General features: G+C 42.3%; 1 protein-coding gene across 2 annotated transcripts in view; it reads left to right on the top strand.

Moving 5' to 3' along the window:
• Positions 1-15,337, top strand: part of Shroom4 (shroom family member 4) — a 101,932-nt gene that overhangs the window by 83,292 nt on the left and 3,303 nt on the right. For both annotated transcript variants that reach the window (XM_028894037.2, XM_028894039.2), the window contains exons 5-7: positions 3,935-4,780; positions 9,518-9,698; positions 14,864-15,133. In XM_028894037.2, the coding sequence (XP_028749870.2) occupies positions 3,935-4,780; positions 9,518-9,698; positions 14,864-15,133 (1,297 nt within the window). The remainder of the gene's footprint in view (positions 1-3,934; positions 4,781-9,517; positions 9,699-14,863; positions 15,134-15,337) is intronic.

Below are 15,337 nucleotides of genomic sequence, written 5' to 3'. Positions count from 1 at the left end.
ACAAAATAAAATAAATAAAATATAGTAAGATAAAACAAAACTTTCATATAGAAGTTGAACAAGACAAACCAACACAAGGAAAAAGCCCAAGAGAAGGCACGAGAGTCAGGAGAAAGCACACACCTGAATCCCATACAAACACTAAACTGGAAGCCATAATAAACACACGGAGGACCTGGTGCAGACTATGCATGCTGCTCTAGTCTCTGTGAGTTCATATGGGCTTTGCTCATGTTGATTCGGAGGGCCTTGCTCTCCTGGTGTCCTCCATCCCCTCTGGCTCTCACACTTTCTGCCTCCTCTCCTGTGGGGCTCCCTGAGCTCTGAGGGGAGGGATTTGATGGAGGCATCCCATTTAGGGCTGAGTGTTCCAAGGTCATCTTTTAATGTAAGTGTTGAGAGCTATAAATTTTCCTTGAACTACCACTTTAGTGAAGTATGTCCTCTGGCTTCTGATGGTTTCTAGATATCCTGTTTCAGATTTCTTCTTTTATCTAAAGTGGAAAAGTTTTCCTGTTTGTTTTCTATATACTATACATTTTCATCTTTCATGTTTGGAATTAATTTCCAGTATTACTGAATTATGATTAGAGCATGTGGTCTGTATTGCCTCTGGCTCAATATATAGGCAATTAAAAAATATTCACTGGGGTCCTGAAAAGAAAGTATAGCCTTTGTTAGAGTTTTCTCTTATTTTAATTTTAGTTGTAAGTTGAAACAGTCTTAAATTTGTTTCTGACTTTATTTGTTTGACTTTACATTACCTACAGTTTTCTTATGATGTTTGATTCTATGTTTATTTTTTTACATAAAGATTCAGGGCTTCTGGGTATAACAAGATATGCTAGTTCTTATGTGGCTGACAAAGGAAGATTTCAAGTTTAAAGCCAGCCTGGACTATATAACATGACTCTGTCTCTCATACACATACACACACATAGGCTGGGACAGATATATATTTATATGTATATATGCATGTGCTCGCACCTAAAGAGCGAGGGGGGAGAAAGAGAAAGATTTAGTGTAATTAGAACTATATCATATATCGAAATTGTTAGCATTATGGTATTTTGGGAGAGGATGGAATACAAAGTAGAATCAGAGTAATTAAGACTAATAAATAGGATCATCAGGAAGGCCCTCTCTACCTGATATATATCTTCCATTCTTTTGCTGTCTACTCACTACTTTTAGTTTTTATTTTATTCCTTGAGACGCTATGCTGAATTGGATAATTTGTGCTTTAGGAGTCTACAGGTAGTCTAAAACCCACATGAGAAGAGTGAAGATATTTGGGTATGAATTTCTGATTCATGTAGGAACTAGTGATGAAGGGAATGATGTTTTGTTTCCATTTTCTCTAAGCTTAGTTAGCATTATGTGTACTGTTATTTTTAAAGAAATAGTCTCAGCCATCGTCATGACTGTTGAATGCATAGTCTCTCTGCTGATCTAATTGAACCCTGGGAATTTCCTGGCAGTAGACAGGACTCAGCATGATGTTGATTGCTCACAGGCTACCATAGGAAACAAGATCATAAGTTTAAAAAGTTTACCTCTTTATAATCAGCTGAAAAGATGTCATTTCATTTTGATAAATCTTACCATGTGGAAGTTTGACATTTTATAAATAGTCAAAGTACCTAGACTTTGTCTTTGGAGATTATCTTTTATAACTTAAAAGAATATTATTTTTCCTAGGAGAGATCATATTTTAAATTTCATTTTTTCTTATTTATACAAATATATAACATATAGAATATTCAGTATATATTCACATATATAGCACCGATCAAAAGTTGTCTCAAAAATTTACTGAATAATTTTTATCTCCTTGTTTTATATAGATGATGTTTTTATAGTCTACTTTATTCCTTATCTTTATTTGAGACGGGATATCTCTAATATATATAGTCCTGGGTATCTTGGAATTCACTATGTAAACCAGGCTGGCCTCAGACTCACAGAGACCCACCTGTTTCTGCCTCCTGCATGCTGGAATTAAAGGTGTGTGCCACCATGCCTGGCTAGTTTGCCTTATTTCTAAATTTACTGATTGGTTCTGTTAACCTATAAGATACTTGTACTTACAATTGTCTTATAAGATGTTTAACCTTTATATATATTTATTTTTAATTTAAATATATTTTGATTATATTCTTCCCCTCTCCCAACTTCTTCCAGGTCCTCTTCTCCTCTCTACCCACCCAACTTTAAGTTCTTTCTCAAAAAAAAAAAAAACAAAAAAAAACAAAAACAAAAACAAAACAAAACAAAAAAAAAAAAACCAAGCAAAAACTCAATACAACAACAAAACCCCTCAAAATAAAGAAAACCAAATAAAATCAAGCTACCCCCTCCCAACAAAAAACAAACTGTAGCTAAATGAAATCACACAACTGTGGAGTCCATTACATGCTGGTCAACTGCCTCAACCATGAGGCCTCCCCTAAGAGTAGTTGATATACCCAGTGCCACTTTATGGAGAAAACTGATTTTCTCTCTTCCAGTGGGTATAAGTGACAGTTCAATTGTTAGCCTTTACACTAGTGCCTAGATTTACATTCATTCATTCGTTCATTCATTGATTTTAATATAACAAAATAGAATATAATAAGATAAAACAAAACCATCCTATCAAAGTTGGACAAGACAAACCAACAGAAGGAAAAGAGCCCAAGAGAAGGCACAAGAGTCAGATACCCACTCATTCTCACACTCTGGAATCTCATAAAAACCCTAAACTGGAAGCCATATTTATATACACAGAGGACCTGGTGCAGGGTACCCGTCTAGGCCCTGTGCTTGCTGCTTCTACCTCTGTGAGTTCACATTTGTTCACGTTATTAATCCTTCTTTACCCTATCCTCAATTTTTTGGTAACAGAATAGTCTATCCACTTTTGAAAATTTTCAGAAAAGCCTGTAATTTAATGGTTCTTTTTGAAATTTCAGGTTGTAATGTATCAGAAGGAAATATTTTTAACCAAAAGTGACAGATACTTGTGAACAGCTTATTTAGTATTTTTATTACACATGTAAGAACAGAGAAGTTATATGGAATTCATTTATAATCTATCTTGCATCAAATAGGCAGTAGGAAAATGGAAGTGAGGAGTGAGACAAGAAAAATTCATGAACTTTTGATAGTAAAGTATTAAATTGTGCTGATTCTGGGTAGTAAGTGGGAATGTGGATGTTCATTATGGAAATCGCTGTATATTTGTAAACACTAGAAATTTTTCATAGTAAAAAAAGAGCAAGAAATCATCAACTAAAGCAGGAAAACCAGGATTGTGAGCCCTAGACTGTTGCATATCCAGTCTGAGTGCCATAAACAGACTGAGGTGCTATGTGTGTATTTAGACTTTGGCTAAACAATTCAAGTTCAAATCCTAGCTCTACCACATAACCTTTATAACCCTGGACAAGTTATTTATCCTGACTATGTCTCAGTTTCCAAAACTATAAAATCCAAACTATAAGAACTCCTAGGTTTATTGTAAGGAGCAAATAACTTTGAACATGGGAAAACCTTGAAAGTGCTATGGTTCTCAACCTGTGGGTCATGACCCCTTTGGGGGTCTGCATATCAGATTTACATTATGATTTATAGCAGTGGCAAATTTACAGTTATGAAATAGTAATGAAATAATTTCATGGTTGGGTATCACCACAACATGTATTAAAGGGTCTGTCTTAAAGGGTTGCAGCATTTGGAAGGGTGAGAAGCACTCCTCTAGTGTTTAGTACTTAGCTTATGCACAAAAAGTGTCATTGTCTCCATTATTATATTGTTATCACCATGGCCATTACATTTACTGCAGATATTAGAATTTTGTAGCCATTTTAACTTTGCAGAAATTATGTCATCCAAAATATGGGCCCATCCACCTCATGCTTGTCTTGGTCAACGCTTATCTGCTGTTTTGCAGGGAAATGGCTCATTCTAAGGCCAGCTTTTCATGGTCTACTCCCTTCCATCCTTGCCTTGAGAACCCAGCACTGGACTTGTCAAACTACCGAGCAATCTCTTCTCTTGACCTTCTTGGAGACGTCAAACTTGCCTTGAACAAAGCAGAGGAGTCTTCAGTTTATGAAGATGGGAGTTCTGTTGCCTCCATGCCCCGCCCACTGCGAAGCCGAGCCTTCTCAGAGAGTCACATCAGCTTAGAGCCTCAAAACACCCAGGCCTGGGGGAAGCCTCAGAGGGAACCATTTACTAAAAGCAATGAGACTCAGCCAGAGCTCCTTGGGGCCCGAAAGAAGGCTTTTCCTCCCCCTCGTCCTCCTCCTCCCAACTGGGAAAAATATAGGCTCTTCCGTGCAGCCCAGCAGCAGCAGCAGCAGCAGCAGCAGCAGCAGCTGCAGCAGCTGCAGCTGCAACAGCAGAAGCAGAAGCAACAGCAGCAACAGAGGTGTGATGAAGAAGAAGAGGAAGTAGAGGAGGAGAAGGAGCAAGAGCGGGAGGAGGAGGGAGAAAAAGAGGAAGACCTACCACCCCAGTATTTTAGTTCAGAAACCACTGGTTCCCGTGCCCCTAATCCAGATGAGGGCCTGGAGCAGCCACAGCCCCTGAAGATGGGCCACCTGGAGGCCTCAAGGCAGGGTTCACAGCGTCTCCTAGAGCAAGAGACCTTTGCTCTGCATCCCAGTGGTTTTGTGCCTCCAGTAAGGGGCCACATTGGAGCCCAGCCTGAGAAAGCTCAACCTCCTTGCTATTATGGTGCTCATGGACTGTGGAGGACAACTGAGCAGCAGGAAGCTACTGTGACCCCAAAGTAAGTGTTTGCAAAAGACATTGGGTCCCAGAAAGCAGCCAGCAGCATGAATTGGATTTCACCCCTACTACTTAGCAACTGTCTAACCATGATCCTCACTTTTCTTACCTAGAAAACAGGCATGATAATGTACCTGTTCTACCTAGTTCTGACTGTTAAGATAGTGCATGTAAAGGACATAAATAGACACTTGGTACAAGTAGGTACTCAGGAAATGGAGTTCAAGGTTTTATCCTTATCATTAGGAAAATACGCTGTTGCTTCTCTGTGTATCTTTAAGGTATACATTAATATCTGACCCCCCGATCATGAAAGCATAAAGCGTCCTTTGCCTGTCCTACCTAGGCCTTTTCTGAAACCTCGCTCCTGTCTGCTCTAACAAAGTAGCCTGGGCATCTGAATTCTTCCCTCAATCCCAGAAGAAAGGTGTGGCTGGAGCTAGGTACTTGTGGCCTGATAATTCCTTGCAACAGCTAAGGGCATTCTTTGTCTCCTCCACTTTCTCCACCCTCTTGTTTTGCTGCTGCTTCACATTTGCTTTGCCAGACAGGAGGCAGTCGTTGACAGGGTGAGCTGGCTGGGCTGAGAGATCAAAACAGGATTGCGAACTGCCATTGACTTCTATGTCAATGCTCATCTGTGCACCCCAGTGTGTGTCTGTCCTTTTCGCTCCCGAACCGAAGCACCATGATCTCCATTGCTCAGTGCCTGGCTTCTTAGCTCTGCCTCCCCTCCTTCAGAGCTCCACTGGGGATGAGCAGACAGGTGTCCCCTAATTGCTTTCTTTAAATCTTTTTATAGCAGGATCTTGCCTGGGAGGAGCTGCTATTAGAAGTACCTTGTTTATGTGACTTTTATGGACAGGCTAATCGTGTTACTTGGTTATCTGGAGCTGATTGAGCAGTTCTCTGAGGTGCCATAAGGAAAGCATTTATAAAGCCCAGCTCCTGGGCTCTGTGAGAAGCCCTTAGCAGACCACATGTGGCGACTTCTCAAGCTGCCTTATTGCAACTGGAAAATGTGTTGCAGAAACTAGCTGTGTTGTGCTTGTTATGTATTACAGCTGGGAGATTGAAAGGTTACCTGGCAGATAGTAGGCACTGAACTAATATTTCAAAAGGCTAAATAGATAATCAAATAAGTTTTCAATTAAGCACTTTCTATGTGCCAGACACTGCCTGGCATTTAATGTACATTATTTAAGTTATTCTTCCCAACATCCCTGTTGGCCATTATCATCCCCATCTGACAAATGAGGTAGCTGAAGTTGAGCAAAATAAGAGACTAATTAATTCAGTATTGTGCAGCAAAGACTCAAATCCAGATCTGTCTGCCTCTAAATCCAGGCATCTGCAGCTGCTGCAGCAGCCTTGTCCTCGTCTTCCACGTCGTCCTCGTCGTCCACGTCCTCATCCTTGTCCTCCTCACCCTTCCCTCCTCACCCTTCCCCTCCTCGTCTTCTTCCTCCTCTTCTTCTCCTCATTCTGCAACCTCTCTCACAAAGGCTTATTCTTCCAGTTGGCTGGGGCTTTACAGCATTATCCTCTCTCTTAGAGGGTAATGTGTGCCAGAAGTAGCAGTTCTAGGCTATGGACTTCCTGCCTTTAGGAACCTTTATTGTCCTGACACCTGGGCCACTGAGAAAGAAATCACTATTGCTAAACATCAGATGACCTGCTCCAGCCATTGGTTTGTGATGAATTATAGGCTGCAAGGGAATGCATTCATTTGCATACAGCCTTGGCTTCTAGTTGCAAAAAATCAATTCTAAATGTTCCTTCAGATGATAAAGATTTAAGGAAGAGCATCATTTCCATAGTAGCTGAAGTTTCCCACCTGTTTATGATATGCTGAGCATGATTTTAAGTATTTTCATGGACAGATAATTCCTGGCATGTGATGTACTCTTTGTTAGGGTTTACAATGATGCAAAAGCAACATGCACTTAGCAGTATTGGCATTTTAAGGTGAGGGAGTGTTGACCTTTTCCCAAGCTAGCAAGAGTCTGTACAATAACCTTTAGTGGTGCTGGGAAGCAGCAGAGGCAGTCAGCCCTTCAGTGAGAGAGAAGCCACTGACACTCGACAGTGTGCTGGGCTACTAAGTTGTGGAGTTTGGGAGGTCAGGTGTAGTGGAAGTATTTTAAATTTCGGAAGGGTTGATTAGGGTCTTGATTTAGTCTCCCCCAACAAACCTAAGGAAGAGTTGTAATTCCGCCCCTCCACCTTCCGAAGAGAAAAGTGAAGCTAAGGAAGGAAGTGTAACTGTCTCACAAGATCACAGACAGTCTAACACATTGCCCACAGTGTCATTTCAGTACCGCGGGTCCTGAAGTCGATTCTTTTCAGACCTGAGGACAGTACAAGATAGATAGTGTTGAGGCCAGCAGACATGTAAGGTTTGCAATGCGAGATGCAATAAAGACATCCAAAGTTCAGCCGTGCTAAGCCACAGTATATCTTTACCACAAATTTACTTTTTAGTTACAAATTCTTAACACATATGGAGGGAAGTCATGGAAATTAACAAGTGTTGCTCCAGGCTAATAACCGATGCTAGAATACATCTAGTTTGCTTTGCAAACTCTAAGCACATTCTCTCAATGCTCAATGGAAGGTTCTGATCTTACATTTAATGTTTACTTTCCAATTCAGATTAGTTTCCTATAGATTCCTTGTAATCACTTACCTGTTCATGAGGGTAATGAGGAAAAGTACCCTAGAGCACAGTGCTTAATATGATCTACTGTAACACGGTGTAGGGCTGTATCTGCTGAGGAACTGACTTTCCATGTAGCACATTAGTTTTGATCATTACAGTTTCTGACTCAGCATTGATGTGTACCATTCTTAAAAATTCTTAAAAATAGGAGTTCTCAAAGTTCATGTCTTTGCATTCCCTCCAGAATATTCTCTCTTCTCTGATATCAAAGGCATAGTCCAGCTCAAAAGTCCTTTATAAATAGGGGGTTTGTAGAGTATCAAGTTGTTCGTTTGTCACTATCACATAATATAAAGGATAAAAGCACAAATGTGGAGTCAGGTTGCCAAAGGAGAAAACATTGGTGTATAGCTTATTGGCTGATGACCTGGGGAATATAATTTTACCTCTTGGTTCTTCATGTTTCCTGTCTGTAAAGTAGTTATGATGAGCATTCAGTTGTGAGTGTCCATATGTGCACATGTGTGTGCTATGCACATGTGTGTTACCTGTCTTGGGACAGTTTCTGGGGTATAGCAAGCACTGCATATATAGATTAGTATCATAGTTCCAAGCTTGAAACCCTCCATGTAAAATAAATGTCTCTAGAATGAGGATTATTGGCATGCCCAGGTTGCCTTTGTGTGATGAATTAAGAGACAGCATAGCATGAATCAGTAAATAGCTGTGGAGCTTTTTTAGCTATTATATTTGACCTTTATCTAAGAGCTACAAATAGCTGCAAAAATGACTAATGAGTTTCTCCTATTTTCCTTTTCAAACAGCTAGAGGTTAGGAAGGGCTAGAGACACAGACAGGTGGATGGTAGGAGTAGCTGCTAGGCAAAGGGAATATGTGTGTGTGTGTGTACATATATGTATACACATATACATACATAAATACACACACATACATATATATGTATATATATATGTATATATGTGTGTGTATATATATAGAGAGAGAGGGGGGGGAGAGGACTTTGCCCTTGCATAAACCCTGGGCAGAATTGTTCACTCCTCCATTACTGAAACCTGACATTATAGCCTTCACTTCGCCCTTTTCCCACTAGACAAGAAGCTTTATTGTCAGAAGAGTACAAATCCAAGCCAGGGTAGAGTCAGAACAATTTCTATCCTGGGGAGAAATTCTCTTCCACTGGCTGGGGCTCTGAGAAGCCTTCAGTGAACCCAAGGCAACGGGGTCTGCTGCTATACCGGTCAAGCCCTGGTTGTCACTGGTTTCATCCTCCTCATTTGGTTCTGCAACCATGCAAGAGGCTGGGGCCAGTGAGAATATTCTGGAAGTGGGGCCAGTGAGAATATTCTGGAAGTGGAGGGATGCTGTCCATTCTCAGGCCAAAGGGTTGCCCTACAAGAGGCAGTATCAGAGAGCTCATGAGAGATAAGATGGGCTGTGACAAATTTTTGGCAGGGATGCAAATCCCAGCCTTCAAAATGGTGATCATGGCTGAGGTCACACTTTGCTATGGGACATCTACAGTGGAGTGGCCATTTCAAGCAGGGGTGGCATCAGGATAAAAGATAAGAGTATGAGGAAAGCCACGGGGTACCTTTGTAAGCAAGCAGGTCAGGTAGAGCTGGGCTGAGTAGGCTCTATGCTTAGGTAGAGGCCTAGAGGAACACATTTCTCTGCTGCGCAGTCCCTCCCCTGAGGTCATTAACTAAGGAGAATCATTTATCATCAGAAGCCCACAACTTTGAGGTCTTGTAAGTTCTTCTATATTTTAATAGGGTGTTAATGACTGAGCCAAATGATAAAAACATCCTATGAGCTACTAAGGGCAGGGACATAGAGGGACATGGAAATAGGCTTCTACATTCTTAAAGTTTGCCTTTATTTGCCTTTTAGATAGCCTCCATGTGACCTGTTCATGTTTGAACAGTGCCTTCTGGTCCATTTTATAATAGCTAAGGAAAGTGGTGCCATATGTAATAGGTAGAGAAAACCAAGGAAGGAGAAACATCAGTGGTCTCTCAACAAAAGTGCTCAAATGGTCACCTTTTGTTTCCACAGACAAGAGTTTCAGCACTTCTCACCTCCTCCAGGGGCCCCAGGAGTCCCTACCTCTTACTCAGCCTATTATAATATCTCTGTGGCCAAGGCAGAACTGCTGAATAAGTTAAAAGAGCAGCCTGAGATGGCAGAGGCCGGCCTGGGAGAGGAGGGAGTTGACTATGAACTGGCTCAAAAAAAGGTAAGGAAATCCCAGAGATTTCTAGCATTTAGCTGTGTCTGAAGGACAACTAGCCCTTCCACACCCTCAGCATGCCTGTCAGTCCTGTATTTTAGTATGGAAATCAAACAGCTCTCCTCCGTCTAGTCTCTAATCAACAGTAGAAGCACTCATCATTATCTCTCTGATCCTTAGAACCATCTTGCTTTGGAGGGTGTGTGTGTGTGTGTGTGTGTGTGTGTGTGTGTGTGTGTGTGTGTGTGTGTCCCTACCTACCCGCCAGTCTGTCTGTCTGTCACTGGGGATTGAACCCAGGACTTTATGTGTGCTACACTGATGCTCAACCTGAGTCTCAGTGGAAATTTTTGAAGCATTTGGGATCAAAACTAGGGCCTAGCATGTGTTAGAAAAGCACTTTGCACTGAGCTGCATCCCCAACCAACCTCCTTCCCTTCCACCCTCCCTCCCTGCCTCCCCCACCCCACTTTCTTTCTTTTGTAGTGCTAGGGCTGAACCCAGAGCCTTGCCCTTGCCAGGCCAGAGTTTTAGCACTGAGTTACAGCCCTAGCCCTGCAAGGTAAGTGTTATTATTGCCCCCACTCTTTTAACCAGTTAGAGGAACTACTTTTTCCAAGGCTACATACTAAATAACGGGTCCTGGACTCAAGGCAGGACTGGGTTTCTGCTTTCCCATACTGTCCTTTTGAATTAAGCAATCTAACTCACTGCCTAAGGCACATCAGAGCTCTGGCCAATGGTAGTGCCATTAATTTGTATTCTCTGTAAGTTTCTGGGAGAGAGAACAGACTGACTAAGGAGAAATTATAGGCTGGCAGACTATTATTTATTTGCAATGATGGTCAATTATCTCTTGAAAATACAAAATAGGTAAATGGGGATGTTGTTGTTGTTGTTCCAAGCCTCCCTTTCTTCCTCTAAGTACCAGTAGCCTAGTTTTTTAATCAAGTTCCTGGAATCATTTTACCCACCCCTTGCACTTACCTATTTTATTTCATAAGCAAATAGAGTTGTCATAGCAACCTCAAAGGCCCAATTTACCATTTTGTGGACATGTGAACTCAATGTAAATTGCTCTTCTGCCCATATTTCTCTTTCAGGACATGACCTGTAGGAAAACATAAAGCCATTTTCAGAAGCCCTCCTTCCAATTTTCCATCTGAAGCAAAATGTCAGGGAAATAATTGGACCATGGAAGTGTCAAATGTTATTGATCCAGATGCTCTTCCTTGGAGTCTATGTTTCTTGAACATGGCAGAGTGGCTCCTTGCTTATTCAAGGCCTGGCCTTTCCAGGGACAAACATAATGAAAGTCTAGCCAAGGGAAGAGAGATGACTGGAAATGGCAAAGAACAGAATAACAGAGAGTGATTTGCAATGACCGTGGGTGGGGCAGGGCAGTGTTTGTGTGTAAGGAAGAAAGGAGAGGAAGGTCATCAATTTGCAGTGTTCCAGAAAAACAGCTCAGCTCTGGCTGAGCCTGTGATGACTCGCCAGTTTCATACAGTGCATACAGTATGCCTTCCCCAGGCTAAAGAGTCAGGTTATATAGCCCAGGTCCTGCAAAGTAAAGCGTTCCCTCCATTTCCATTCTCCCTCAGTCCCCAGAGGTCGGCATCTGGGTGAGGAAGTGAGAATCCAAGTGGGTCATCCTTTGACACTGACATCGGCTTTTGTATGAGAGAGTGGAAGGTGACAAAATCATCAAGAAGATTTTGAAACCTCGTTATGTTTCCTCTTTCCTGTCACTGGGCTCCCAGTTCTCAGTGGATTTGGTGATCATCCCCACATTTCCAAGCACAAACATGATGATTTCCTGACAACAGGCATTGGTCACCTTCAACATTTCCAAATGAGCTATCAGAAAGGAACACTCCAAGTCTACACATCCCAGAAGCCTAAACTTGAATAATAATAAATCAATAATAAATAAATCAGGAGCTTACTTCCTGTGTACAAGACACTATCCTAAGTCTGTATTAGTTCACTTAATTCTCATTACCACTCTGATATGGGTGCTATTGTTCTCCTGCTTTTTTCCTGTAGAGCAGTTGAAGCACAGAGAGGTTGAGTAAATATGTTAGCAGGTCAGACCACTACTTTATGGCAGGTCTGATATTCAAAACAGTCTGTTGCTAGAGTTCATGATCTTAAGCACAATGCAATACTGGCTACAAAGGCTGTAGGCAACCCAGGATAGCATCATGCCATTCTTCCTCCCTCTCCTCTCCTCTCCTCTCCTCTCCTCTCCTCTCCTCTCCTCTCCTCTCCTCTCCTCTCCTCTCCTCTCCTCTCCTCTCCTCTCCTCTCCCCTCCCTCCCCTCCCCTCCCCTCCCCTCCCCTCCCCTCCCCTCCCCTCCCCTCCCCCCCTCCCCCCTCCCCCTCCCCCCCCCTCCCCTCCCCTCTCTTCCTCCTCCTCCTCCTCCTCCTCCTCCTCCTCCTCCTCCTCCTCCTCTTCTTCTTCTTCTTCTTCTTCTTCTCTCTCTCTCTCTCTCTCTCTCTCTCTCTCTCTCTCTCTCTCTCTTACTGGCTTGTTCTCACTCTGTCTTGCTTCCTGGATCACTCTCCCTCGCTCTGGTATATGTCTGTACCAGGATGTGTATGTGTGCACACATATGTGTGTGCATGTGTATATGGAAGCTGGAGGACAACACTGGGTTTCTTCTTCAGTTGCTTCTTACCTTAGTCTTTATAAGAAAGTTGCTCTCACTAAACTTGGAGCTTAGTGGTTGGCTAGACTGACTCATCAATGAACTCTGGGGGTCCTTCTGTCTCTATCATCCCCCAATGCTGGGGTTGCAGACACATTCTGCTGTGCCTGGCTTCTTATGATCCTCATGTGTGCATGCAAGCCCTTCAACCACTGACACATCTCAACAGCCCCTAGACATGTATTCCTGAATTCCTTATAATAATATTAATAATAATGCTTATGATAATGAAAGCACAAATAAATGTGCATTGGGCATTTACTGTCTCAGACACAGTAGTCAATAGTTTGCTTCTGTGATCATATTTACTATAAATTGTCACAGCACCCTGGACAAAGGTAGACTAGATGAAGAAGTAAACTTTGTATCTGAAGTTTCAGAGTTTTTAGAAGACATTATTCATATCCAGGGGTTTATATGACTGCAAAATTCCACTCAGTCTACTCATTGCCTTCCTGTGAGTGTAGTCACACAACTGATTACTGCTATAAATGGGAGGAATAGGCTATGGTGCTTAATCTTGTCAAGTTGATTAGATTGATAGGTGCCTAGAGGCTGCAAAGCATGCCTTTGGGAGTTCTGTGAGGCATTTCCACAGAAGATTAACTAAAACATGCCCAGAATGCGGATGGCACCATCCTATAGACTGGGGGCCCAGATGCAATAAAGGGGTGAGGGTGGGAAAACCTATAGTACAGGCTTTCACTCTCTGCTCCTGGCTGCCACAATGAATGGAAGCATCTGAGACTGTGAGCCAAAGAACATCGTTCTTCTCTTAGTCCTTTAAGTTGTTTTGCATGGACACTTCATCACACAGAAAACAAAACCTAACACATAGGCAGTACTTCCCTTGAGACACTGATAATGAACAGTGAAGGATTGAACTCACACACATGAAATAGAATTAACAAATTAAAATTACACTGTGTCTTAGTCACTGTTCTATTGCTGTGAAGAGACCATGGCCACTCTTATAAAGGAAAGCATTTCATTGGGACTGGCTTCCAGTTTCAGAGGTTTAATCCATTATCATCATGGTGGGCAGCATGGCAGCGCACAGGCAGACATTGCTGCTAACAGTTCTAATCTGGATCCAGAGGCAGTAGGAAGACAGAGAGACTGGGTCTGGCTTGAGCTTCTGAAACCTCAAAGCCCACCCTGAGTGACACATTTCCTCCAACAAGGCCACACCTACTCCAACAAGGCCACGCCTTCTAATCCCTCTCAAGTAGTGTCACTCGCTAATGACCCAAGCATTCAAATATATGAACCTTTAGAGGCCATTCCTATTCAAACCACCTCACGCTGTAATGTTCTGATTCTAAAAGTTTTGTTTTGTTTGTGGTTTTTCTGTTTGCTTGTTTGCAGTTCTAGGCATGGAAATAAGCACCTTATATATGCTAATGAAGCACTATACTACTGAGCTATACCCCTAGGGTAAAATACTTCAAAGCTCAAAAAGAAAGATACCATTGAGAGAAGACTTCTAGAAGCGGTTTTCCTATAGGAAGGGTAGGGGCAAAGCTGGGCCTTAGAGAAAGAAACAGAATACCCCCCCCCACCCCCGTACAGAGAAACTGAGCAAGTGGAACTACAGAATCAATTCAGACAGGCAAGAATGAGGGCTGTGGATACAGTGGAGCGGAGAGCTAAACCTGAATGGTTATGAGGTGGAGGTAATGGGTCATATTGAACAATAGTAATAACGATGGCCTACTTTTTATTGACACCTTCTGTGCTAAGTCTTTTTAATTATTATTGAATAATTGCCACTCAGTATAATGGACACAACACTTTACCTACAATCCTTCTACAAAGAGAGAAAGTGAAGCTCAATTAAGTCAAATCATTCAAGATCCTGCAGATAGAAATTGGAAGAGCTAGAAGTCAAGCACAGTCATTGTCACTGCAGAATTTTCATTCTCATCCAAAGGCCTCAAAAGTGATCCAAGGGGACAAGGGCCTAGCACACTGTCATGAGCACCAAAGGAGAGCATAGAAAGTGATTAGCAAATATCTGATGACAATTCTTTCCAATCTAGGGCCTCAGAAGCTCTCTAGTTCTCATTTATTATAGTCTCAGTTGCATTTTGCAAATGTGGCTGGGTCCATGGGTACCACTTTCCTAATACCAGGAACTCTGGTGGTGACATGGAAATTCCTACCAAACAGGGAAGGAAGGTACCTATTCAGAAAACTGGAATTGCTTATCACTTGCTCAGGTTGCACTCTATCTCTTCCCTCTCTCCTTCCTGTCTTTCCTTGCCCTACCCCTCCTTTCCTCCCCCTTCCATTTTTAGTCTGGTCCTTTAGACAAGGTCTCAGTATGTAGGCCAGGTTGTAATCCTCTTGCCTTCACCTCCCAAGTGCCAGGATGCCGGCATGTATTCTCCTAAGCCCAAATCTGTTTCTGTTGAAGGCCATGCTCATCCTTTGTCTTCTATTTAACTCTCTTAGATTCAGCTCATTGAAAGCATTGGTCGGAAACTTTCTGTCCTGAGGGAGGCCCAGCGAGGGCTCCAGGATGACATCAATGCCAATGCTGCCCTTGGAGAGGAGGTAGAGGCCAACTTAAAAGCGGTCTGCAAATCCAATGAGTTGGAAAAGTATCATTTGTTTATTGGGGACCTGGACAAAGTGGTCAACCTGTTGCTGTCACTCTCTGGACGACTGGCCCGGGTAGAGAATGCTCTCAACAGCATCGATTCAGAGACCAACCAGGAGAAGGTACAGATGTTGTCTCTGAGGGTGTAGATGGGAGAAATGCCTCTTTAGCTTTTAATGGAGACAGGAAACAGCATTAAGAGTGAGAGCACTGGCTTTTTAGTGCCCTGAAAATTTGGTTCTGCATGTTAGCTGTGTGACTCTAAAGCAGCTTACTTAGCTTTACTCCGTCTTAGTTGCTTCATTTACAAAATGAAATAAGCGTGC

Source organism: Peromyscus leucopus, chromosome X (genome assembly GCF_004664715.2).
Source record: "Peromyscus leucopus breed LL Stock chromosome X, UCI_PerLeu_2.1, whole genome shotgun sequence".
Taxonomy (NCBI): domain Eukaryota; kingdom Metazoa; phylum Chordata; class Mammalia; order Rodentia; family Cricetidae; genus Peromyscus; species Peromyscus leucopus.
Note: the sequence above shows the minus strand (reverse complement) of the source record. Positions and strands in the feature narration are given on the sequence as shown.